This window comes from Pangasianodon hypophthalmus, chromosome 2, assembly GCF_027358585.1.
Source record: "Pangasianodon hypophthalmus isolate fPanHyp1 chromosome 2, fPanHyp1.pri, whole genome shotgun sequence".
Classification (NCBI taxonomy): domain Eukaryota; kingdom Metazoa; phylum Chordata; class Actinopteri; order Siluriformes; family Pangasiidae; genus Pangasianodon; species Pangasianodon hypophthalmus.
Window position 1 is genome coordinate 33,435,176 of NC_069711.1, and position 25,564 is coordinate 33,460,739.

The following is a 25,564-nucleotide window of genomic DNA, read 5'->3' on the forward strand; positions in this document are numbered from 1 at the left end:
ACCCCTACGTTACAGTTACTCAATTTATTGATGGATTTATAGTTTACAGTTTTTTTAACTCTGAGCCACTGATGCAGATCTGATGCTTGCACTACATTCTCATAAACCAGACTCCTACTAACGATTACTAAATGTGTTTTTAAGCTTGCTATTAAAAAAATAATAATAATAGGAGTTTAAAACTCTCAGAAACCCTTCCTCCCACTACCTCTCCTGCTTGTGCACTTCCCTGCAAGCTTTTCTTTTCTTTTCCTTTTCTAGGTTTTCTGTAATTTTAGCTCCGTTAGCTTCCTGAGTTTCTTTAATCATGCAGCTCATCCCAAAGCTCCAGGGCACGTTATTGCTGTGCCTACGTTTCTAATAACGCTGCACTAACACCAGCGTTTCATTCCGCAACCAACACCAGTTTAAACATGACAGGACTGGGTCAAACTTTCATATCGCTTTCTTTCTTTTTAATATCGCTGCCTTACCACAGAGAGCTGGAAATTGCTCTTTAAATTGCTATTGAATTGTGATTTTGCTGAGACAAAAAAGGAGATATTAAAATAGAGTTTAAATATGATATAGTAATTCCACTGGACTTTGGCTAGATTTTTGGTTTTGCCTTAAAGCAGTGTCATGAAAGGGAAATATCCACCCTGAATGACCTGCGTATTAACGGTTAGCTGGTTAACGGTTTGTTGGTTGATCGCTAACAGAGCACGGTTAGCAGTTACAGTCTAGACATGGAGACAGAAGCAGAAGAACTTCATCAGAAGCCATACTGGTTCTGTCCAACATCTCACCCATTTAAGCCTCACCAGTTTTGTTCAGTGGTGCGTGATGGGACAAAAAGTGCATCATCTGCTTTTATTTTTATCATCCTGCACTGTAAATGCTACTTTTATACACTCAAAAATCATTCAGAATATACAAAATTACATCTTTTATCATCCATTTTGTACACTGTAGCATTTCCTTGCACCTGGATTTACGTATTCAAGTCTATGATGAGGTTAAAATTAGGGCTGCATGGGACAGACACAAAAAAATGTGATATGTGCTGGATAAGTTGTGCGAGAAGTTGTTGGATATTGCAACGAACAACACAAAACAAAAACAATAAGCAACAATAATGCTTTTCTCACATTACACACAACTGCAATTATTTTGCTGTAATTTTTTTTTTTTTTTTTTTTTTTGTAGGAAAAGAGCTAAAGGGAGGTGTCATTCCTGTAATCCACCTCCTGGGGTCGCACTTTAGCCCTGATTATGGAGCTGTCTATGGTCCTGATTAGATAAACACAGAATTAAAGGGAATTAAAGTGAGTTCTAGTGAGCAGCTCACTGGACTTTGGGTCTGTGCGTCTGTAAGAGAAGTTCAACAACACAACATGAGACTTAAAGACTTAAACACAAATGGACTGAATATGCTGCCACACATTTGTATACATGTTTGTGGAAATAACAGAGTGTATATTCATGTATTGTCAGCTGTATTTGCACCAAACAGACGTGCAGGTATAGTTTCAGTGCGTGAATTTCACGCCAAACTCCTGAGGACACGCAGATTACACGTGTATGCGGGGTAGAACGGGTCAAAATTAGTCTTCCTGTATGCTTCTTATATGCAGGAAAACTGTACAAAGAGAAAACATAAGATAATGTGTAGATGAAATGCATCAGCAAAACGTCTCCTATATAAAGTATAATCAGTTTTCCAGTGACCTTTCACCTTTTCCCCTGAACTTGTTGTAGTGTTCGTGATTTCTAGTTGCAGAGACGTGATCTCGGCTGATCTTTAGATGATTTGTGATTTAATCTCTGTATTCTCAACACCTTCATGAGCCATGCCTTTCCTCCAGTGATTTATTGCATAGCCTAGCTTTTCAGGTCATGTGGCTGCAGTCGGCTCGTCTGCGACTAAACTGTAAAAAAATGTACAGATTTTTTTGGCGCAGATTTTCCGTGTTCAACGTTTTTACGTTTACTTTTATGAGCAGAAATGTCTTAGTTTAAAAAATAAAATGATTTTTTTAGACATGAAATAACATATCATTGAACATTTCTTTTTTTTTTTTTGCAAACTGTTTGCAAATCCATATCGTATATCATGATACATATCGTGTATCGTAGAAATATCTCTGCGAATCGTGATATGATATTTTTGCCCAGCCCTAGTGTGAACAAAGAAAAAACGATATCTGACATTGAATCGAATTTTCCGCAGTAATCACGCTACCTATAATGATGTTTACGAAATGTGTATGTGATATGCATGCGTATGTAGAGTGTGTGTTGTGTATTATGCAGTAGGCAGTATGTGTGTTGTGTTAAGTGTTTATGAATAAACATTTGGAACTGGAAGAAATGTCAAGCTGGATTCCAACCTCCAGATGCGTCTCTGGCCCGAACGCCTAGCACTAATCAGCTAACGCAGAAAGAAGATGGCATTTCGCTTCTCAGCGTTGCTGTATCATTCTAGAAAGATCTGCTCTAATGCCCGTGATGTCCTGGAGCAGCTCAACTGCATGATGAAGAGGGGAGCAGAAACGTCATGACGGCTGTAAAACGACTGTGCGTGTCACTGAGCTGCTGATTTTGTCCCGTTTCTCCCCGCATACACTCCGCCCCCCTCGTGCAGCAGGGGGTCCGGTGGCTTTGCGCGTGTTAGACAGCTCACTTATCACAGGGGAACTTCTCGACGCGAAGGCTCAGAGCACTTCCGCTGCGCAACGCGTCTTTGCGCGTCTAACGCACGCGTAACGTGTGTAACGTTTGTACGCGTCGCGCGGTCCGCGTTCTGCGGGATGCTTTGTTGCGGATCTGGATTGTGAGGTGATTCGGACTAATCACGCATCTGTGCAGCAAAGTTGGGAGTTTGTTGTTGTTGTTGTTGTTGTTGTTTCTGTCGCAATGAACGGAGAGCGCGTGGCGTTGAGCGCGAGATAAAAGCGCGCGGTTGGAGAAGCGGAGAGCTGATGGAGATGATGCACTGAACCGGGACCGTAAACGCGTCACCACGCGCCTGCTGGGGTGTTTTTCCTCTCTCTCTGATTGTTCACCGGGAAGAGGTGCGTGCAGCATGCGTTCCGCGCGCGCGTTTACCGGATTCACCGGCGCGGTTCGCGGATTCGTCACCGGATTATTTCAGCTCAGGATTTGGTGAACGGCACGAGCCCGGACGACGGGGGAATAATGGTGAGGAGATGTCTGCTGAGCATCAAACCGTTCAGGTGAGCGACCACACACACACACACACACACACACACACACACACGCACGCACACGCGCGCGCGCGGTTTAAACCGTGCAGTGAAGAGGAATGAATTGATCCCCGGTAGATTATAAACACGTGCAGTAACATGCAAGGTGTTTAATTAGCGCGCTGGTGGACTCGCACTGTACCGTACAGGCGTAGAATCCCTCACTGCACCCCATCTGTTGCTCTGCACAAAGTATTGGCACCCCATCTATCCTGTGCTTCAGTGGAAAGAGCCCTTGATCTGGGTCGAGGATCTTCTTCAGGTGTATCTAATAAACTGGCCGCTCACAGTAAGACTACACTCCAGTGTGAATGTGATGCTGTGATGTTTCCGTAGTGCAGCCACAGCTCACGTCCTGCTTTACTGTGCGTTTTGTCTTGCAGTGGTGGAAATCAGAGCTCAGGTTTATTATCATGATCATATTTCTGATGGAGTTTACTCCCAGCTGCTAACTCACCTGAATGGACTGAATTCACACTGTTGGACTCTAATGGGTTCTGGCATTAAAAAGCTCAAAAATACAAACCTCTAAGGCTTTAACTGATATCCACAAAGAGATATTAGTGAATACAGTTTAAATCATGAGCCTAAGACATGAATAGTTGGGTTATGTTTATGAAATAAATCTGTAAATGTCTGTACACTGCAAAAAAAACCCAAAAAAAAACAAAACAGATGTCTTAGCTAGTGAAAACAGTATCTCTTGAATGTGGGGAAATTTATCAAATATTATTACTATGAAATTATTATAAATTATTACAAATTTCGGATTATGCAGCCAGATACTTTTACTCGTTTCACTTTAAGTTTTCTTATTCTATTGGCTTCTGCTGATGGAAGAAGCATAAAATGAGTAAAATGTATATAAATAGGTTTAATAGTCATATATTTGGTTTGTTCTAACCTTATAATAGGAAATACTCAAGACATCTAGGGTCATTTTAAGTCACTTTTTGCAATTTACTAAGCGTTTTAATTTAAACAGCAACAGATGAATTGAAAATATCTCAGCATGGCATCCCGTACGGCACTGAAATATATATCCTGTATATATACAACAGTCCAGCTTGTACATGATTGTACACTACTGGTTAAGTAGTCATTAGGTACCATAAACACAGGGTTGAGGTGGAATATGTATGAAATAAAAACCCCGTGTCAGGCTATTATATGAAAATAATCAACGATGTAGTGTCGTGATGAAGCGGAATCACTGTTGCCATGACAATGTTGATTATTTTCCTATAACAACACGGCCTGAAATGTTTTATTCCTCTTACAGCACAGCAATTTGCCAATTACAATTATTTGATTTATTAATGAATGAAACATCACACTTTTTATCCATTTATAGTTACATTTCATGTTGTGAAACATCCACAAAACATGTTAGTTCCTGTTCTCACTTGTGTTATAGCAGCTATAAACAATCACCAGCTTCTCGTTCTTCTGTCACGTTACCAAGAATCCGCACGGCGTAAACTCCTCTGTCCTGAAGAAGTCGAGGAACTGACTGTTACAAAGTGCTGACACTGGAGACTCCTTCCATTAATGTGAAATAAACATCTCCTTACAGAAAACTTCACCGTGTCAATGATTACACACGTTTTTTAATGCGTGGTGTCTAGCTAGTAAGAAAAAAGGGACAGTTTTAAACCTAAATACATACACAATAATGCAAAAAAGCTACATTAATATATAAAAAGAATAATACAAGTGTCTATAATGTAAAGAAACAGGAGTATTAAAAGTATTCTGGCAAGTAATAATGATAAAATATCAAATTTTTATATCTACTACTCTATTACAGAGCCTTTATAATGTCATATGAGCGGTTTTTATAGAAAATGGGGCGTACAGTTGTATGAACTTACTGTCAGTGATGAGCGATATGACAAAAAATATCATATCACGATACTTGAAAACATTTCTGCTGTATTTCTATTTACAGTTGGTTTCTAATAAACTGCCAGCAAAACAGCAAGTGTTGAAAAAAACTGTAAAAAAATAATTAAAATAAATTTGAAGATGAGTTTGATGGTACTTTTATTTGCAAAAATATTTAGAATGAAATGGAGGGAGAAAAAAAAATTTTAACAGCTGAGTAGAAAATTACAAGCTTCCAATTAAGTTGTAATTATTATTGAAATAATGTCTAAAAATGATGGAAAAAGATATAACAATAAAAGCAATGTCTCAGGAAACTGTACTATAGCATCATTTATCATGATAAATATCACGATTACGCACAATTCCTGGGTCATAAATTATTCGTACCTCATATATATATATATATGTGTGTGTAAGAGCACTCCTGAAATATACACATGATGCCGGTTATTGTGAATGAGAGGTAGAATGTGGGACATTCGGGATTCGTCCTGTGTCCTTGCACATACCTGGATTATGGAAGCAGATGTTCATCCTGTGAGTGGCTGAGCACGGATTTCCCATGATGCCGAGGGTGATCTGAAGCACGACGCACGCCGGTGTGGTATCGCCGCCGTCTCCGAGGCGTCTCACACAGCTGCCGAGATTCCGGCTCTGTATTTCTGTTCGCTGCAGCAGCAGGTAGCGGCGTCATTTCACACTTATGTAGAGGTTTAAGGTGTTTGGGATTCAGCCTGGGACTCTCTGAGCTTAAATTCTGCAGAAATTCTGAGCGAGCAGATCATTTTTTCCCCAAGTTTTTTTTTTTTTTTACACATTTCCTACTGTAACACCTGCTTTGAGCTCATTGAGTGAACTGAGAAGATGAACGAGGTGCTAATGCTGGAAAAGGACAAAAAATCTAAATGACAGAGACACAAATTCAGACCAGACGGAGAAACACAGCTAGTTTATTCCCATGTTCCAATTTCAACTACAATCCTTACTGTTAAAAAAAACAAAAAACAATATATATATATATATATATGTATATACATAGCACAGGTTTACATTAATGCGCTCATTCTATAAGGTTTCTATAGCAACAGCTCATTCACAGGGGCGTGTACAGCGGGACATTCCTCATAAACAGATTAAAACTAGTTAATATGGTGACGTTTTCTGTAAGCAGACGTTTACATAACGTTTATGGAAGGAGTCTCCAGTGTCAGAGGTAAAGCTGTAACTTTCAGTTTTGCGACATCTTCAGGACAGAGGAATTTACGCTTTTTGTAGTTTCTGGGTAAAACGACAAGCTGCATTTCATATCATGTTATAATGCATTCATAAGGCATCATACACGTTGTTATAATTATTCACGAACGTGGATTACAGTTTATAGCTCTCTTTATTATGTGTTATGAATCTTTGACATGATGCATTAGAAGCAGTGTTCATAACATGTTATGTCACTTTGCATAGCGCATTATGAGAAGATATTGTTTATAAAATGTTATAAGCACTACTTATAGTGCATTCTTTTTAGCAATTTATAAACACATTATAAATCATTATAATGATGTGTATAATGGCTTATGAGTGCATTATAACATGACGTGTCATTATACATATGGCCTTCATAGAAACTGTTACCACTTGTTTTGTGGAACGATAAATGTAACTATAAACAGATAAAAAGTGTGAGATTTGTATAAAATTGTTTTGGTATAAGAGGAAAAGACACTTCACGATGTGCTGTTATAGGAAATAAATAATCTTCAGGGCTGTAAGAGTAACTCCGCTTCATCACACCACTCTGTCACTGATTATTTTCCTGTAACAGCACGTCACTGTGTGTGTTATTACTGTATTCTCCCTCTCTCTCTCTCTCTCTCTCTCTCTCTCTCTCTCTCTCTCTCTCTCTCCCTCCTAACACAGAGTTTATAGCTGATAAGGAGGCAATCAGATCATCACTCTGCTTTAGTGTCGCCTCTCTTTCAAAAGCAAGGGCTAAAATTTTTCCCTAAAATCTCCTCATGTCACCCTCGCAGCAGTCACCGATCCATCCGAAATCCGGAAAACCAATTAGGAGACGGCGGGTTTTTGCTCCGAGCCAGCGAGCAGACTGAAGCAATTACTTTAAATCCGGTAATTAGTGGTGATACAATCTCCCAGCATGCCTGCGGCCCTCGGAACACTTTTAAACAGTAAAGAGAGATGAATTACTCACACGTGACACACACTCCAAACTTCTGTGTGTGTGTGTGTGTGTGTGTGTGTGTGTGTGTGTGTGTTTAGGCTGAGAGCTTCAGGGTTATGAGATTTCTGTATGTGTCACTTATTAACTGGTCTGATAAAACAGGTTGTTTATTGGTTTAGCTTCTGGCTCAGTTGTAACTTAAACTCAGCTGTTTCTTAAACAAACAAACACACAAACAGAAGGACAAACAAACAAAAAGATAGATAGATAGATAGATAGATAGATAAGAAAGCAAGTACGCAATTGTACAAACAAATTAATTATAAAACAAGCAAACATCCAGTAAATATATAAATAAGAAAGCAAGAACACAAATAATGTAAAAAAAAAAAAAAGTAAACAAATAAATAAATAAGCAAATGAATAAATACACTCATTCATTAAAAACAAGTAAGCATCCAGTGAATGAATGAATGAATGGATGAATGATGTTAAAATAAACAAATAAACAATAATTAAGCAAGCAAATAAATAAATAAATGCATTCATAAAAAACAAAAATCCAGGCAATAAATTCACAGGTAAATAAATAAACAAGCAAGCAAATAAATAAACAAACAAATTAATTAAAAACAATCAAACATCCAGTAAATACATAAATAGATAGAAAGATAAGTATACAAACAAACAAACAAACAAACGAACAATGTGTTTGTACATCTGAACCAGAAAGGTAGTGTTAGTGTCCAAACAAATACATAATTTACATATGTACATAAATATTCAAGCAAAATCCGCTACACAATACACAAAACTGAAGTGAATACATATTATAAAAACAGATCTACAGGATCATATTCTCACAAAATGACCAACAAATCACTCGAACACGAGATTCTTTTCCTGTTATAACCCTGTGGTGCAGCGGCGCTGCTGTCAGAGCCGCTGTTACAGAAAATGAATCAACTCCAGAATTTAGCAGCGCTGTTCGAATTTCCGGGCCAGAAAAATGATCGCTGTAATAATTGCAAACAAACGCCACGGTTGTGTTTCTGTGAAATATAAACAGATGACCCAGAGAACGTGTGAAAACATGAGGAGAACAGTGGGACGGTGATTATCACTCGCCTGAGTGCGCGCTAATCTCTGTAAAAATGACATGGAACCATTAGCATTACTAGCTGATTTACCCATGATGCATTGGTGTGGGGATGAGTTCCTGTTATGGAGGGAGTGATGTGTAAGGTGAGCGGCAGCGGGCTCGGGGATTAATCCCGCAGGGGTGGGGCCGTGTGGTTTGTGTTGTTGTTATCACGCAGAAGCAGATGGTGTGTCAGTAATGACAGGAACACAGGCTACTCTCTCAGTCTGCTGTCCGACTTTCATCGTGTCGTTCTTCATCGTGTCGTTCTTCATCGTGTCGTTCTTCATCGAGTCGTAATGAGAGAAAGCCGCGTATGACAGAGCTAACCCGCGTATTCACGCCGTGTTACTGTTATTATAAACGCTCACATTCACACATTCATACGTCTGAGCTCTGAACTCATTCCTGAAGTGTACACTTTTTATTTACATTATAGCTACCTTCCTTCCTTCATTCTTTCCTGTCTTCATTTCTCTCTTTCCTCATGCCCTTCCTTCCTCTCTATTTATTTCCTTCCTTCTATATTTCTTTCTTCCTCTCTCTCTTCCTTACCCTATCCCCCCTTTCCTCTCTCTTTACCAGTTCCTTTATTTATAGTCCTTCCTTCCTTCCTTCCTCTTTCTCTGCCTTTCTTCCTCTCTTCTTTCCTTATTTCCTTCCTTACTTCCCCTCTTACTCTATCCTTCCTCTCTCTTTACTAGTTTCATTATGTATGGTCCTTCCTTCTTTCTTTTCTTCCTCTTTCTTTCTTCCTTATGTCCTTCCTTTTTCTCTGCCTTTCTTCCTTTCTGTCTTCCTTTCTGTCTCTTATTTCCTTCCTTATTTCTGTATCTTCCTTCTGTCTTTCCTTCCTTCTTTTCTTTCTTCCTTTCTCTTCCTTCCTCTTTCCCCCTACTTCCTTCCTTCCTTCCTTCCTCATTTCTTTCCTGCCTCTCTCCTTCTTTAAGCCCCGAAGAGCTTATATACTTCCATCTTTCAGTATCTTTTTACATTTTTTTATTTTCTATTATTTAAAGCCAAGAACAGTTGTCATTCGACTTGAATTGACTTGTCCTTCTCTCTCTCTCTCTCTCTCTCTCTCTCTCTCTTGTTCTGTAGGATCTTCGTGGTGGGGATCGGCTTCTTCAGCCTGTGCTTTTTAATGACCTCTCTGGGAGGCCAGTTCTCGGCCAAACGTCTCACCGACTCTCCGTTCACCGCCCGCACCGAAGGTAACGCTTTCGTTTAGAGTGTAAAAAGCGCTAAAAGCCGAGCCGCTCTCGGGGCTCCATCTGAGGCGTGGGTGTAGGACGCAGTCGAGGCGTCTGAGCTTGTTAAGGGCAGAGCGGGGTTTATTTCAGGTCATGGCTGAAAAGCCTCTGCCCCGCTGATGTGCTCTGAGCTTTAAGGTCAGCTCACTTTATTTCCCTCTCTCTTTCTCCCCCTGAGTGTGTAACGAGGAAACAGATCCCTGGAGTCTCGGGAAATGGTTCCGCCTCGGGATACGTTGTGTTTCTGCGGATTATTCCGAGAATTGGGCCGACAATGCTATTGTATATTTACACAGAGTGCTCCGGGCAGCGGCTTTAAACCCCTTCAGGCAAAAAGTGTTCGCTAAATGACAAGTGTATTGTGTGTGTGTGTGTGTGTGTGTGTGTGAGAGAGAGAGAGAGAGAGAGACCTTTAATTCAGCTGGTGTGATGCAAGAAGTTGCCATTGTTTAAAGTAAACTCAATCTGAATTCATACAGCGCTGGTTTTTCACCTCACGCTAACCTGTTCGCTAGCAGCCATCCCTGACTTGGGTTTATTGCTGGTTGCCATGGTTTCACAGCGCTGTTGGATTCTGATTGGTCAGAAGGTGTTGATTAATTTTCTGTAACAGCAGTTTTGAGAGAAGCGCAGCTGCACATCACAGCTTTATACTGTATTAATGCAATTAATGCATTCGTTATAATACCTTATCGTTTTCAGTTTTCTGTAAGGAGATGCTTATGTAATATTGATGGAAGGAGTCTCCAGTGTCAGCACTTTGTAAAAGAGGTAAAGCTGTACCTTGAAGTTTTCTGACATCTTCGGGACAGAGGAGTTTACGCTTTGCAGTTTCTCAGTAACATGACAAACTGCATTGTTTTTTTCTTTGGGAAATCAATCAACACCTTCTGATAAATCAGAGCTGCTGGTTTGAATTATACTCCAGAGTGATTTTCAATACAGGAAGCTGTGAGCTTCTCGGTCTTCTGAGAAAAACACGGATGACAGGAAAGGGAGGGAGGGAGGGAGGGAGGAGTGGAGAGATGGATGAGGACGGAGGTGTAGAAGGAGAGCTGAGGAAGAGCTTCGTCTCCTCGTGGTGGAAATCTCATTACGAGATCTGCCTCAGGGGGATTTTTACCCGATGTCACCTGTCTCACTGTGGCAGCTCACATCACGCTTTCTGTTCTCCATCAGCCGCAGGGTTTAGCCCCGGGGTCCGAGTATGTGTGTGTGTGTGTGTGTGTGTGTGTGTGAGAGAGAGAGAGAGAGAGAGAGAGATAGTTCTCATCATCATCTTTCAGTTTGAACCTTAGGATCTTCACCTGTGACATATGAAGTTTGTGTGTGTGTGTGTGTGCGTGTGTGTGTGAGTTCTCATTATTATCTGTCTGACAGTTTGAACCTCAGGCTTCTCATTTGTGACAGTATGTGTGTGTGTATGTGTGTGTGTGTGTGTGTGTGTGTGTAAGAAAGAGAGAGAGTTTTCATCATGTGAGAGTTCTGCTCTAGGATACACACTTTTTCAGTTTACCACAGTATGTACTGTGTGTGTGTGTGTGTGTGTGTGTGTGTGTGTAAAATTTTGGAGATTCGTGCCTCTTTGGTCAGTGAGTCATTTCAATCAAAACTCAGATCTCTAGCTCTGCAGTTAGTGAATCATTTCGGTCAAAATCAACATTCATGAGTCTTGAGTCAGTGAATAATTTGGCTCAGAATCCAGATTTCCTTCTCCTGAGTCAGTGCATCATTTCGGTCGAAACTGACGTTTGCATTCATGAGTCTTGAGTCAGTGACTCAACCCGTTTGGCGTCTGTTTTAAACGGCAGCGTGATCGGGCCGCACGTTTGAACACATTAACTCAGAACGAATCATTTAACTTAATCATTACGCTTCCATTATTTGTTAGCCACATTAGCATCGTAGCCATAGCATCAGCTATACCTGGAGTAAGAGGAATGTTTTACAATGTTTTAAACTGCGTTTTTAGCATATGTGTGTGTATATTTGAGGGATCAGAGGTTATGCTAGACTGGCTGACTGGCTCATAGCATGTGTGTGTGTGTGTGTGTGTGTGTGTGGACTTGATTAATTAGCTGCTTGTGTGCTGCAGCCTGAAAAGACGTCTGCTGGCTCATTAACTACAGAAGAGTGCGTGTGTCCTCCCGCCATCCCAAGACACACTCCTTTCTGAGATTGTGTGTGTGTGTGTGTGTGTGTGTGCATTTATTGATGCTTATGTTAGTACTGAACGTGTGTAACCATATGTTCACGAGTGTGTGTAGATATAATGTAATATTTATAAGATTTATGAGAATGTCTGCATTTCCACCTCCACGCAGGTTACTTTATTAGTGTCTGTAGCCACTTCGTTAGTGTCTGCGCTACAAAAATTATTGGCACCCCATCTGCCCATACCACCACCACTGAGCGGAGCCTTTCCTGCATTTGCATTTTTATTCTGTTTTTTCCATGTTATTTCCATGTTGCTCATCGTCCAGTACTGTTCTCCTGTTGGTGGCTTTTAGACTAGTGATGAAGGAACGCTTACACTCTGAGCTTTAACTAAAAAGAACTTCTGACACTTGAGGTTTGTGCAGCTTGAGTAAGTGAATCATTTGTGTCCAAATCGAGATTTTTGCTCTTGAGTTGGTGAATCATTTGTGTCCATCGAGATTTAAGTCAGTGAATTATCTGTGTTAAAATTTGCACCTCTTGAGTCAGTGAGTCATTTCAGTCAAAACTGAGGTCAGATTTTGAATAAGCAAATCTTCTGTCATGACATTTTTTTAAAAGTTATATGTTTATATGCCTGCGTTTTTAAACCTACTTGCCGAACCTGATCCCCCTTGAGTCTTTTCGGTCAAAACTGAGATTTCAAAACTGAGGTTTCTCTCTCCATCAGTGAATCATTTGAGTCGCTGGGTTTAGTGAGTCCTGTGGAAAATGTGGTTTCCATGAGTCTGTTTTAGACAGCGCCGTGAACACTTTTGAGCAAATTACCTCAATCTAAACAAATCATTTACCTGAACAGATTCACAGGACTCGAGTCAGTGAAAAGACTCATAAGTTCCAGCACATCAATCTAAACTCGCAACCAAAGATTTCTTTTACGAAGTGTGATTTTTGTTTGTGACAGCAAAAATTGTGCAGTGTAAAGTCAGCTTTAAGCTTTCTTTTTGCGTTGTTTTGTGTATTTATCCAGTCACACCACAAATTCAGTCTAAAACCAGGTTAAATCAGGCAAAATCAGTGCTCTCAGACTGCATTTACACCGTGAGGATTGTGACAGGAGCCGGCTGTCACACTCTGGTGCATTTATTCGCCGCATAACTACGTCAAAAAAAGTCAGAATTAACTGGAAAATCAGATGTGATTATTTAGATGTGAGTCAAACAGAATTCAGAGAAAATCGGTTGGCAGCCAGTGTGTCCTGAATGGCCAAGAAGGGTGTCAATACTTTTGTGCAGAGCAACACACAGGCCGAGGTCAGTCATTGCTCAATTATGATGATGAAATGGCTAATGTAAGGTAAAATTGCTTTTAAAAGAGTGTGTGTGTGTGTGTGTGTGTGTGTGTGTGGGCTCATCATAGCTAATGGTGTGTAAAGTGATATATGTGACGGTGTCAGGAAAACAATGCCTTCCCATCTGCTCAGACTTTAACAACGCACACACACACACACACACATGCACACACACACACACACGTGAGCTTTAACGAGACACATTTTCTTTCTTTATCACAGTGAGCTTCAGTTACTGTCAGCATCTGTGTATGCAAATGTACTGACATATTGTTCCACACATGCACGGACACACACACACACACACACACACACACACACAATAAAGTGCATCAGACAGCACATACTGCTAAATTATGATTTATGACATGAACAGAGCTGCAGTGTGTTTTTATATATGCAGAGTGTGCGCTATAATAAACTGCCTCTGTGCATCAGCGCTGCAGTGCACAGTGTGTGTGTGTGTGTGTGTGTGTGTGTTATTTTTCACCTCTTAACCAGACATAAATGAATGTGATCCCACTGTCTCTTTCCAGAAGAAAAGATTTAGCATTTATGTACATTTGTGTCTGACGTTTACGGCACACACACACACACACACACACACTTATATTTAAGTCACACTGCTTATACTAGAACCAAAGACATTCAGCGTTCACTTTGTCCTCCATGTTTGTTTTTCTCACTTGCTCCACGAGCTGCGATCTGATTGGTCAAGAGATGAAAAAAAGCAGCTGATGTCAAGTGAAAGCAAACTAGCGAGAGAGCTAAATTAGAGAAAGCTAACTAGCAAACAGAAGCTAAAAAGAGAATGAAAACAAACTAGCAAATCAAGAAAAACTAGCAAGTGAAAGCTAACATAGAGAGTGACTAGGAATTATCGAGCATAACAAACAAAAGCTAACTAATATACAAAAGCTGAGAAGAGTGAAAGCTAACTTAGCCTGTGAAAAGAGCCTAGCAAGAGAGCTAAACTAGCAAGCAGAAACTAACCTAGTGAGCAAAGGCCAAAAAGGGGAATAAAAACAAACTAGCCAATTATTAAAGCTACCTAAAAGAAACAAAACTAACTAATAAGTAGAAGTCAAAGTAAACTAGAGAGTAAACATAGCAACTGAAAGCAAACTAGAGAGAGTGCTAAACTAGAGAAAGCTTACTAGCAAACAAAAGGTTACATAGCAAGCAAACGCTAAAAAAGTTAAGCAAATGCCTAAGGAGAGAAAATCAACTTGTGATTAAAAAACTAGTCTAGCAAATGAAAGCACACTAGTGAGAGAGGTAAACTAGAGAAAGTTAAATAGCAAATAAAAGCTAAACTAGTGAGCAAATCTAAAAAAGCGAGTGAAAACAAACTAGCAAGTAAAGAGAAACTAGCAAGTGAAAGCTCACCTAGAGAGGGAAAGCTGATCTAAATTTAAATGAAGATTTTATATTTTTTTCTCATTTGCTTGAATGCTGTAGCAGGCGGAGTCGCAGACAGAGAGCTGTCAATCAAGTGTGCTTATTAGAATATTAGGCCACACCCATTACTCACATGAGTCCGTGCAGTGAATTCAGCTGTTTTTGTGTATTTTTTAATCATATTTTTGTCTTGTAATATATATCAAACATCCTAATATTTTACACTATATTACCTTAATATATTCTCTAATAAATACTCTAATAAATTTAATCATTAATATTGTTTGCTTTGCAGTTAAGGTTAATATTGTTTGTTTCCTCTTTATTGTAATTTTTAAAATTACTGTATTGACTTTGTTATTGCTGATGCTAGTTGCTCGCGCACTAATGTCCAAAACACGCAATTACTACTTAGTAAAACTCCGCACGGTTATAATTAGCTATGCTGTAGTGTGTGTGTGTGTGTGTGTGTGTGTGTTTTCTTAATTAGCGCTTACAAAATGTGGAACTAGGTCACTGTTAGAAGATCAGAGTGGAGGAATCAGGGCAATTAGGGCTTTAAGTAAGTGTGTGTGTGTGTGTGTGTCCACTCCCAACCGATCCCTATGCTAACAATTAGTCATACATACATTATAACACAATATTGAACTATTTAATCTTGTTATAATTTTGTAATATTATTAAAATGGTGTGTTTGTGGGTTGCCAGGTGTAGATAAATCACTCCGTTTGTTGCCTGTCTCTCTGTTAGAGCTCTAACATCAGTAAATAAAGCCTAGAATGGTTCGTTGTGTTTAACTCCCCCGGGATGCCGGTGTTTATCCAGACCTGAAGTAAGACACAGTAATTACAGGCTCGTTGGCGCGTGTCCCAGCCCAGACTCAGCTCCCAATCGGTTTTCCACTAAGGGATTCCGAAGCTTTGGGAAAACCGGTGTTGTTTGTAGTGACACTAATTTGTGTGTATCGATTGTTCAGAGGAGGTTCATTAAAAACCCACTTCCTAATAACACTAAAAAAAAACTGAGTAAAGCATCACTGATGTCTCTGTTCTCTATTACAATTCAGTTTATAACCTCTTAATCAATTACGTTTAAAATCAGATTTCAAACGTACGTTTTGTAATTAACCGTTAATAGTTTATTCACTGAAAATAAAATAAAATAATATAAATCAGACACCAGTTTCATTTATTTTATTTATATTGAATTTTATTTTATTGTAAAAAAGAGACATTATTATTACAGTATAAACAATAAACATGGCAGTAATTTCTTCATGAATTATCAACAAAAAACCAAGCACCACGAAGATATATCTTCATGGTGCTTGGTTTTTTGTGTATATATCCCAAACAGGAAATATATAGTTATAACTCTGAATATATAAATGTAAATCGGGATATATATTTATAAATCCTGAATATATAAATGCAAATATGAAAATATATTGTCTACATCTCAATATAAACATATCTATATGATCAGGCATATCAAGAGACAGATGTTCTTATTGAAGGCCTATACATCCCGTATACATTTATCAATGCAAATATTGTATTATTATATAATTATTTTAAGTGCACATTACTTATCTAAACCGAAGGTAGTGTGTTTCACTACTTTACAAAAGGCTGGCTGTAGTGCGACAGGGTCCTCACAGTCCGTTAACGGTGTTAATGCTGTGTAGCTTTTCTGCAGAATTCTGCATGACTGAGAGGGAAATTACCAACAATCTGTTGAAGAATAATGATTTTATTGGGACAAAAACAAAAACTGATTACACCAAGCATGTTTATTGGTTTAGTCAAATATGGAAAAATTAGCTTGTCTATTAATATGCCTGATAAAATTATGAATAATCAGGGTTTTTAACTATATATTCAGGATTTACATTTACATATTCAGGATTTATAACTATATATTCATATAGTTATCACACACACACACACATGTGTATATATATATATATATATATATATATATATATATATATATATATATATATATATACACACACACATACACACACATAATAATAATATATACATATACATTATTCTTAGTATTATTAGTATTATTCTTTTTTTGATTTAAGGTTTCATAAGAGTGAAATAAAAAATAATATTTTTGAATGTAATATAAGTTTTTATTGAATTTGTGAATCTTTCTTGAGGTTTTTCTTTTAGTTATTTTTCTTCCACTCTTTTTTCTTCAACATGCTGTATCTTTATGCGGATCCAGGACTGCCCGTTAATCGCCTTCTAAATCGTCTAAATTTGAGATTGGAGAATCTGCAGTACATCGTTTGAATACACAGCAACTAAATTCACGCAGAAACCCAATTCACTGATTCACTGATTCACTGATTCGTTGATTCATTTATTCACTGATTCAGAAAGATTAAACACTTATTTATTTTTATTATTATTCTCTGCTTGAGAGAGAGACGGCGAGTATCACGGCAATGTTTTGCGTGTTGTGTGTGTGTGTGTGTGAGACAGAGAGAGGGAGAGAGAGAGAGAGAGAGAGAGAGAGAGAGAGAGACGCATGATGGTGTTGATCATGGCTAAGCTCTGGCTTTGTGCAAATCCTTCTCCACACGCAGCTGAGATTTCTCTCATCACCGCAAATATTTCTCTCGCACCTCCGCATGAGTCGGTCTCTCAGATGGAAAGGCTGAGCGCCTGTCGGAGTTCCTGCTACATAAACTGTGAACTGTAGAGTTGATTCGTTTATTTTACATGCTGTTATTACTGATATTACAAAATGTGCAGCAAGATGAAGATAAGGCGAGTGTTAAGCGGATTGTTCTTTCTGGATTGTTGATAACTGATGTAGAAAAGTGAAAGAAACACTGTATTATTATATTAGACATTTAAAGCTTCAGTCAAAGCAGAACTTGACTGTTTTTTGGTGAACTGGAGTATAAAGTGATTAATATGACCGGAAAAATTCATCTTCTGCTCAGTGTTTTCACATGTTTGTTTGAACAGCCGAATAAATAAAACATCCAAAAGTTAACACAGAACTCACAGGATAAACTTCAAGAGAAAATAGCGATAAGCGTGGTAGTATAGCTAAGTGGCTTGCACACACACACACACACACACACACACACACACACATAACCGAGACCTTGAGGCACACATGTACAGCGACTCAAAATTGAGAATCGAGATGATGTCTGTTGACAGCCACTATCTCATAAACACACACACACACACACACACACAGCAGTGACCCTGAGGAACACATGCACACACTCCATTCTGTCACTGAAACTGATATCTCTCCGTCGCCCTCTGTCTCTATGTCTCTGTCTGTCTCTGCCTCCTTCTCTCTCTCTCTCTCTCACTCTCTCTCTCTCACACACACACACACACTCAGACACACACACACTATGTAACCTGTCCAGGTTGAGTTACATAAGACACAGCCAGTTCTATAATCAGGTCAAAGCCGAGCGTCTGGATGGAATCGTTGAGTGAGATGAAGTCACTGGGCGAGAGACACCGAGTAAATAAGGAGAGAGAGGGAGTAAATAAGTAAATAAGGTTTTGCTGGTGCAGTGAGTCCGCTGGGCTCGAGCTCGTACACTAATAAACCTTAATTACTGAAACCAGCTCACACCAGCTCACGGCTAATTACAGAACCTGAATGGGCCATTCTCTCTCTCTCTCTCTCTCTCTTATATTTATTCTCACAAACAGGAGTGAACAAGAAAAACAGCAAAATAATACTTGCCTGATAATGAATAATGAAAGTCATAATGAAAAGTAAATGATTTTGTCTAAGATTAGCAGTCAGTACATGATTTTCTTTGACATGATCTCACACTTGCAGTTGCAACGTGAATAATTTCACATCCAGTATAACCTCAATGAAAGGCTGGGAGAAGTGTTGAAAAAAGTGTTGAAAAAAGCATCGAAAAAAATAAAAGTGTGTGTTATGTTCATACTGTAGCGTGAACGAAAATGCTATGAATATACAAATAATCTAATATTAACTTTTCCACAATTATATTATCATCATTTTAAGAAGCGTGTTGAACATTTTGAGACATTGAGCAATAATCTTGATAAAACATCACATTATTAATACCTAGTAATTTTGTCTTCATTTGCTAAAAATTCTTCAAATTTAATACTTGCCCTTAATACTTACTCATTTGCACACACAAATCTCCAGGCGAAGTGATTTTCAGGTTAGTAAATCACTTTGCAGGTGCTAAACTCATCAGTTTGCACTGACTCCGCCCAAATTGCATATTCATTAGGCCAAACATGCAAAACTGGGTAACTCGTCACATGTGCACTTTGTAACACATTTTGTAGAGTTTTTCAAATGTTTGTGCCATGATGATTAATCTCTGAGCATGACCCAGTGCAAAGTGCAAAAGACATCAAGTACAAGCACGATAGATAGATAGATAGATAGATAGATAGATAGATAGATAAAGATTCTACTCTTTAAACCTCAAAGCTCAAGAGACATTATTTTTGATATTCAGTGCTTAAGTGTGAGTGTGTAACAACTCCTTATCATGTCTCAGTCTAGGGACAGAAAGGTAGAAAAAAAGACAAAGGGAGAAGGTTACTGTTTTTATACCGTAGCAATTTGCCAATGTTTACAATTTATAGTTACGTTTAATGTCATATTATGTCCATGAAAGAAGTTAGTTTCACTTGCTTTCTAACATAAGTTATCATTTATGTTATAGCAGCTAACAGTTATTCCCTCACCAGCCTCTCTTTACGTTAAAAAAAACAAAAATGCACAGCTTGTCATGTTACAGAGAAACCGAGTTTTCCACCCTCAGCTTGTGTCTGAATCCCAGAAAAGAAGCTCATATAAAATGAAAGAATATGAGTGTGATTTGTTTTTATGACCCCGGGCTCAATATTTACCCAACTTCATCCAGTAGAGTGATGATTAGGATTAAATTTTCTTCGTTGAAGGAGGAGGACGAGGAGGAGGAGGAGGAGGAGGAGGAATCAGCGATCTGCTTTAGTCCTCACCCGCTGGCCTTTATACGTCAGGAAAGAAAGAGTCGTGATCCAGAGCAGTGAAGAGGCCAAAGCTAAGAGATGCTAATAAGCTCGCTGTCAGGTGGCTAACACACACACACACACACACACACAAACAGTGTGTGAGAGAAAATGAAAGAGAGATTAGAGGAAAAGGAAGAAAGCCGGAGAGAGAATTAGAGGAGGAGGCTAGAGGAGAAATCAGCGATTATTAAATAAGGAACACATCCAAGAGGCCAGATGCCACTCAGATGAGATTTCTGTCTTTTCCAGAATGACAGAAGGTCTTTTTGTTTTGCTCTAGCTTTGTTTTCTCTCTCTGTCTCTCTCTCTCTGTCTGTTGCTCACTCTCTCCATCCAAACGTTTCATGTGTGAAAGAAAGTGTGTATGGTTCCATTAAATCTTGTGCATTTTATGAGGATTCTGGGTATTGCGTTAGGCATCAGTGTGCAAGATTGTTTTTACTGTTTATCACTTTTACTCTGCTGTGTAAACCAGCAACTGCATACAACTGCAATAGTGTAAAGATGAATCCAAGACTAGCTGAGGAAAAGAAACCTCGTGGAGAAGTGGGAGTGGTTAAATTACGTAGTAGAGTTGTGGGCTTGGTTAAATTATGTAGTAGAGATGTGGGAGTGGTTAAATTACATAGTAGAGATGTGGGAGTGGTTAATTTATGTAGTAGAGATATTATAGTGGTTGTTTAATAGAGATGTAGGAGTAGTTAAATTACATAGTAGAGATGTGGGAGTGGTTGTGTAGTATATTTACATTTATGGCATTTGGCAGACGCCCTTATCCAGAGCGACTTACAAAAGTGCTTTGAAGTCTGTCAAAAATACATTCTGATACTGGTTCACTAGGTCACAAACTAGGAATACCATCAGTCCAAAAACTCTGTTGGGGAGGTAATAGACAAGCACTCAGACAATACTTTTTTTGCTAACTTTAGAACTCAAGGATGAGGTAAGTCTTTAGACGTCGTTTGAAGCCTGCCAGTGACTCAGCTGTTCAGACATCTAGGGGAAGTTCATTCCACCACCTTGGTGCCAGAACAGAGGAGAGTCTTGATGCATGCCTTCCTTGTACCCTGACAGATGGTGGGATCAGTCGAGCAGTGCTAGAGGATCAGAGGGAGCGTGGTGCTGTGCGAGGTGTGATAAGTGCTTTGAGATAAGTGGGTGCTGGTCCATTTCTGGCTTTGTAGGCGAGCATCACTGTTTTAAATCTGATGCGGGCAGCTACAGGAAGCCAGTGGAGAGAGCGCAGCAATGGGGTGGTGTGCGAGAACTTAGGAAGGTTGAAAACCAGTCGTGCAGCTGCATTCTGGATCAGTTGCAGAGGACGAATGGCGCTCAGAGGCAGACCTGCCAGGAGTGAGTTGCAGTAGTCCAGTCTTGAAATGACAAGGGACTGAACAAGCACCTGTGTGGCCTGTGAGGAAAGAAATGGATGAATTCTTCTGATGTTATAAAGGAGAAATCGACATGAGCATGTCAGATTAGCAATGTGAGAGGAGAAGGACAGTTGATTGACTATGGTTACCCCAAGGTTGCATGCAGTAACCGAAGGCAAGATCAGAGAATTGTCTAAGGAGATTGCAAGATCCTGAGATGGGGATGAATCATCTGGGATGAACAGCATTTCATTTTTGCTTGGATTAAGTTTCAGCTGATGAGCTGTCATCCATGATAAGATGTCTGCCAGACATGCTGATATCCAAGCAGAAACATGAGTATCTGAGGGAGGGAAGGAGAGAGTGAGTTGAGTGTCATCCGCATAGCAGTGGTATGAAAACCCATGTGAGGATATGACCTCACCAAGAGATTGAGTATAGAGAGAGAACAGGAGAGGACCAAGTACTGAGCCTTGTGGGACACCAGTGGAGAGTCTGCGGGGAGCAGATGTGGATCCCTTCCATGTCACCTGATATGACCACTGCTGAAAGGTCAAGGAGGATGAGGACTGATGACAGTTTGGCTGATCTAGCGGCACGTAGTTTCTCAGTGATGGCCAAAAGGGCAGTCTCTGTGCAGTGTGCCAGTTTGAAGCCAGAATGGTTAGGATCTTGGAGGTTGTTCTGTGAGAGATAGCGAGACAGTTCATTGTAGACAGTTCATTCAAGGGTTTTAGAAAGAAAAGAGATAAGTGATACTGGTTGGTAGTTGCTGATGTGAGAGGGATCCAGATTGGGTTTCTTCAGGATGGGAACAACCCTTGATCTCTTGAATGAGGTAGGTACATGACCAGATGTTATGGAGCCATTGATGATAGTGGTGATGAAGGGGAGGAGATGATCATGAGAGATGGTCTGGAGCATTGTGGAAGGGATTGGATCCAATGGGCAGGTGGTAGGATTGTAGGATGAGATGATTTGCAGGATCTCTTCTGTTGCTAGTTTAGAAAACTGTGCCAGCGAATGAGAAGGAGAATCCCCAGTGTGTAGTGTAGGAGTTGGGGTAGAAGTGAATGTCTGGCAGATTTTTTCAATCTTCTCAACATAAAAAGTGGCAAAGTCTTCAGTAGTCAGGGAGGATGGAGCAGGAAGAGCTGGTGGGTTGAGTATTGAAGAATACAGATGTAGGAGTGGTTAAATTACGTAGCAGAGATGTGGGGGTGTTTAAATTACACAGTAGAGATGTAGGAGTGGTTAAGGTATGTAGCAGAGACGTGGGAGTGATTAAATTACATAGTAGAGATGTGGGAGTGGTTAATTCATGTAGTTGAGATGTTAGAATGGTTGTTTGATAGAGATGTGGGAGTGGTTATGTAATAGAGATGTAGGAGTGGTTAAATTACATAGTAGAGATGTGGGAGTGGTTAGTTTAGGTAGTAGAGATGTGGGGGAGGTTAAATTATGTAGTAGAGATGTGGGAGTGGATAAACTGGGTAAACAGTGAGACACAGAAACATGAGAGAGAGAGAGAGAGAGAGAGGCTTTTACATTTGAAGTTCTGAATCATATCCAACACAAAGGCCTAATTCTAAATTTACCCAGGGAGAAAAGAGAAGGGATGTGGGATGACTAGCAGGAGATGGTAAGAGAGAGGAAGGAAGATAAAGAGAGAGAAAATGAGAACAGACGAGCATATGTGGAGTGGTTTGCTGTAAGAGGAGAGAAAATGAAAGAGAGAGAGATTGATGGAGGATTGAATGTTCTGATCAGTGTGGAGTCTTACCTTCAGAGGCGAGGGAAATCAAAGAAGTGGTCTGAGAGACAGAGCAAGTGTGTGTGTGAGTGTGTGTGTGTGTGTGTGTGTGAAGAAGAGAGAGAGTGTGTGAACTGGGAAAACAGAGAAATGAAATGTTTTAATTGAAAGGAAGCCTTAGAGGCTGTGGGTTTTAAATTACAGCAAACACACTCTCCCTGCTCTTTATCTCCCGCTGTCACAGACATACAGAGAAAAGTGGAGCAGGACGTCACGTCTAATTGATTGTGTCTTCACACATACACACACACACACACAAACACTGTCAAATGCTGACCCTGACACTCTCAGAAGACAGATAAAAGCAAAGCTCGACTAGTAAAGACACAGAGGAACTGTAGAGTTTCCTCTCCATTTTTATGAGCTTTTGTGTAATTAAGCAGGTCGTTACAATATCATGTGGATTGTAAAATCAGCCGCAAGTTATTGAAGGATTGAGAGTTTTTTTTAATTAAAAAACAAGAGTTTTGTTGGCCTTTGCGAAATAGTTCCCTAGTAGCAGAGGTGTTAAAAAAATACCCAAATTCCCAAAAGTACCCAAAAGTAAAAGTTGAAAAATATAAGCTCTTAAATTTATTTCGTTCATCTCAGAATTCTCGGGATGAATTTAACAGCATTTATTGATGGGAGTGAAGTGTAGGTAGGTTTGGTCTTGATGGACTAGATCTGCTATGGTGCTGCTGAGCAAGTACAAAGACTTGCTCTGTTAGATATGCTCAGACGTAGAGATGAGAGAACCATGCTGCTGCTGCAAAAGGTACCGTAGGAGGAACTACCCCCCATAGCAGATCTATGTGCTGGTGTCGGGGAGGAGAAGGGTACGATGAAAACTGCCATAGTGTGCACAGAAGCCATGCCTGGAGAGTTAGTTGGGATAATAAAGAGTTACGTATGGCATCGGCATCGAGGGAACAATCGGTGCGCGGATAGAGTTTCATGACTGAACGAGACATTTCTGTCATGTCAACTGTCAGAATGAATTTAACAGCATTTATTGATGGGAATGAAGTGTCTTGGTCTTGGCAGCCTAGATCTGCTACGCTGCTGCTGCTGAGCAAGTACAAAGACTTGCTCTGTTAGATATGCTCAGACGTAGAGATGAGAGAACCATGCTGCTGCTGCAAAAGGTACCGTAGGAGGAACTACCCCCCATAGCAGATCTATGTGCTGGTGTCGGGGAGGAGAAGGGTAGGATGAAAACTGCCATAGTGCACACAGAAGCCATGCCTGGAGAGTTAGTTGGGATAATAAAGAGTTACGTATGGCGTCGGCATCAAGAGAACAATCGGTGCGCGGATGGAGTTTCATGACTGAACGAGACATTTCTGTCAACTCTCAGAATGAATTTAACAGCATTTTTTGATGGGAATGAAGTGTCTTGGTCTTGGCAGCCTAGATCTGCTATGCTGCTGCTGCTGAGCAAGTACGAAGACTTAGTACTTAGAACGAAGTACGAAGACTTTATTACTAGTCAGTGTCTCCATGATTATTTATTTATTTTTTTATAGTAAGGGCGGTCAATACGGATATCATCTGAGCGACTGTGGGATCGCTAGTCGGTGATAAGGATTTGTGCTGCTTGAGCGAACATGACTAGAAAGAGAGCACTCTGAATAGAACCCAGCAACCACCTGGCAAGCCTTTAATTAGCTAAATCATGTGGAACTTATTAGTTTTTGAGCATCAGTAATGACTTTTGAGTTAGGTCTGACATAGCGTTCATAAGCTGCTGAAGATCAACGGCCCATTTCTTTTGGGGTAGAAGTCGGCATTTTGGGCGCGGCTGTGGTATCTGGGCTGAGGCCACAAAGACGACACAGCTGCTTCAGTTTGGAGGCGAACCAGGAGCCTGTCATTGGATTGCTGTCAGCCGTCATCAGGAGTGGCGTGTATCCGGGTTCGCAGGAATTGTAACATGGACGAGAGAGGGCAGAAGACAAATTTAATACAGGATATAATGATAGGGAAACTTTGGTTAAATTGGTCAGTCTTAGAGTGCTTTAGAAATTAGGTGAATGGGAGGCTATCTAGAGTTATATCGGACATGATGAAATCATGAACATGATTAAAGGAAAGTGACTTGCAAGTGAATTCCCCGGACCAGTTCCCCGAGAGCAGCTGAGTGGATTAGATTTCTCCAAGCTGAAACTCTGTTGTCCAGTCTATTAATGGAGTCCTTAATTTCAAAGAGCTCTGCAAGCATGGGGTCCAGTGTATCCAGGGGGTTGGTACGGGATCTTCTAGCTGAAGAAGTGTTTGGTGTCGGAATGGTTTGTTTCTGCTTAGCTTTAGCCTTGGCTGGGGAGGGGCTGGGTGGCGGAGGAGCAAGACTCAGGACAGAGTCAGAAGATGAGAGAAAGAAGGCAAACAATTCTGGGATGAACCGGTTGGAGTGGTGATATGCGGTTGAATGAGTTTTCCAAAATCCTAGATACTGGCCAGTCGTGAATGAAGGTGTGACGTTGGGCCAGTCAAGCACTCTGGCGTTTGGTGGGGACAGAGGACAGAGGATCCGCTTCGGCTGATAGAGTGTTTGGAGTCTCTGCCTTGGGGTCTGGATCAGAGCTGGGTTCTTCAAGAGATAAGACCTCGTCGATGTCAGACTGAGAAGGAAGGCTAGAAGCAGGGAGAGCACTAGAAAGAAAAATGCTGTAGCACGCACAGAAGCCGTGCCCGGCAAGTTAGTCGGGATAATAAATAGTTACAT

At 40.1% G+C, this 25,564-nt stretch overlaps 1 protein-coding gene across 1 annotated transcript in view; it reads left to right on the top strand.

The window, feature by feature from the left end:
• Positions 1–3,045: 3,045 nt before the first annotated feature.
• Positions 3,046–25,564, top strand: part of LOC113538230 (alpha-1,6-mannosylglycoprotein 6-beta-N-acetylglucosaminyltransferase B) — a 104,466-nt gene continuing 81,947 nt past the window's right edge. Inside the window, exons 1-2 of the mRNA XM_053232063.1 lie at positions 3,046–3,218; positions 9,560–9,672. Of these exons, the coding sequence (XP_053088038.1) occupies positions 3,181–3,218; positions 9,560–9,672 (151 nt within the window). The 5' untranslated portion in view covers positions 3,046–3,180. The remainder of the gene's footprint in view (positions 3,219–9,559; positions 9,673–25,564) is intronic.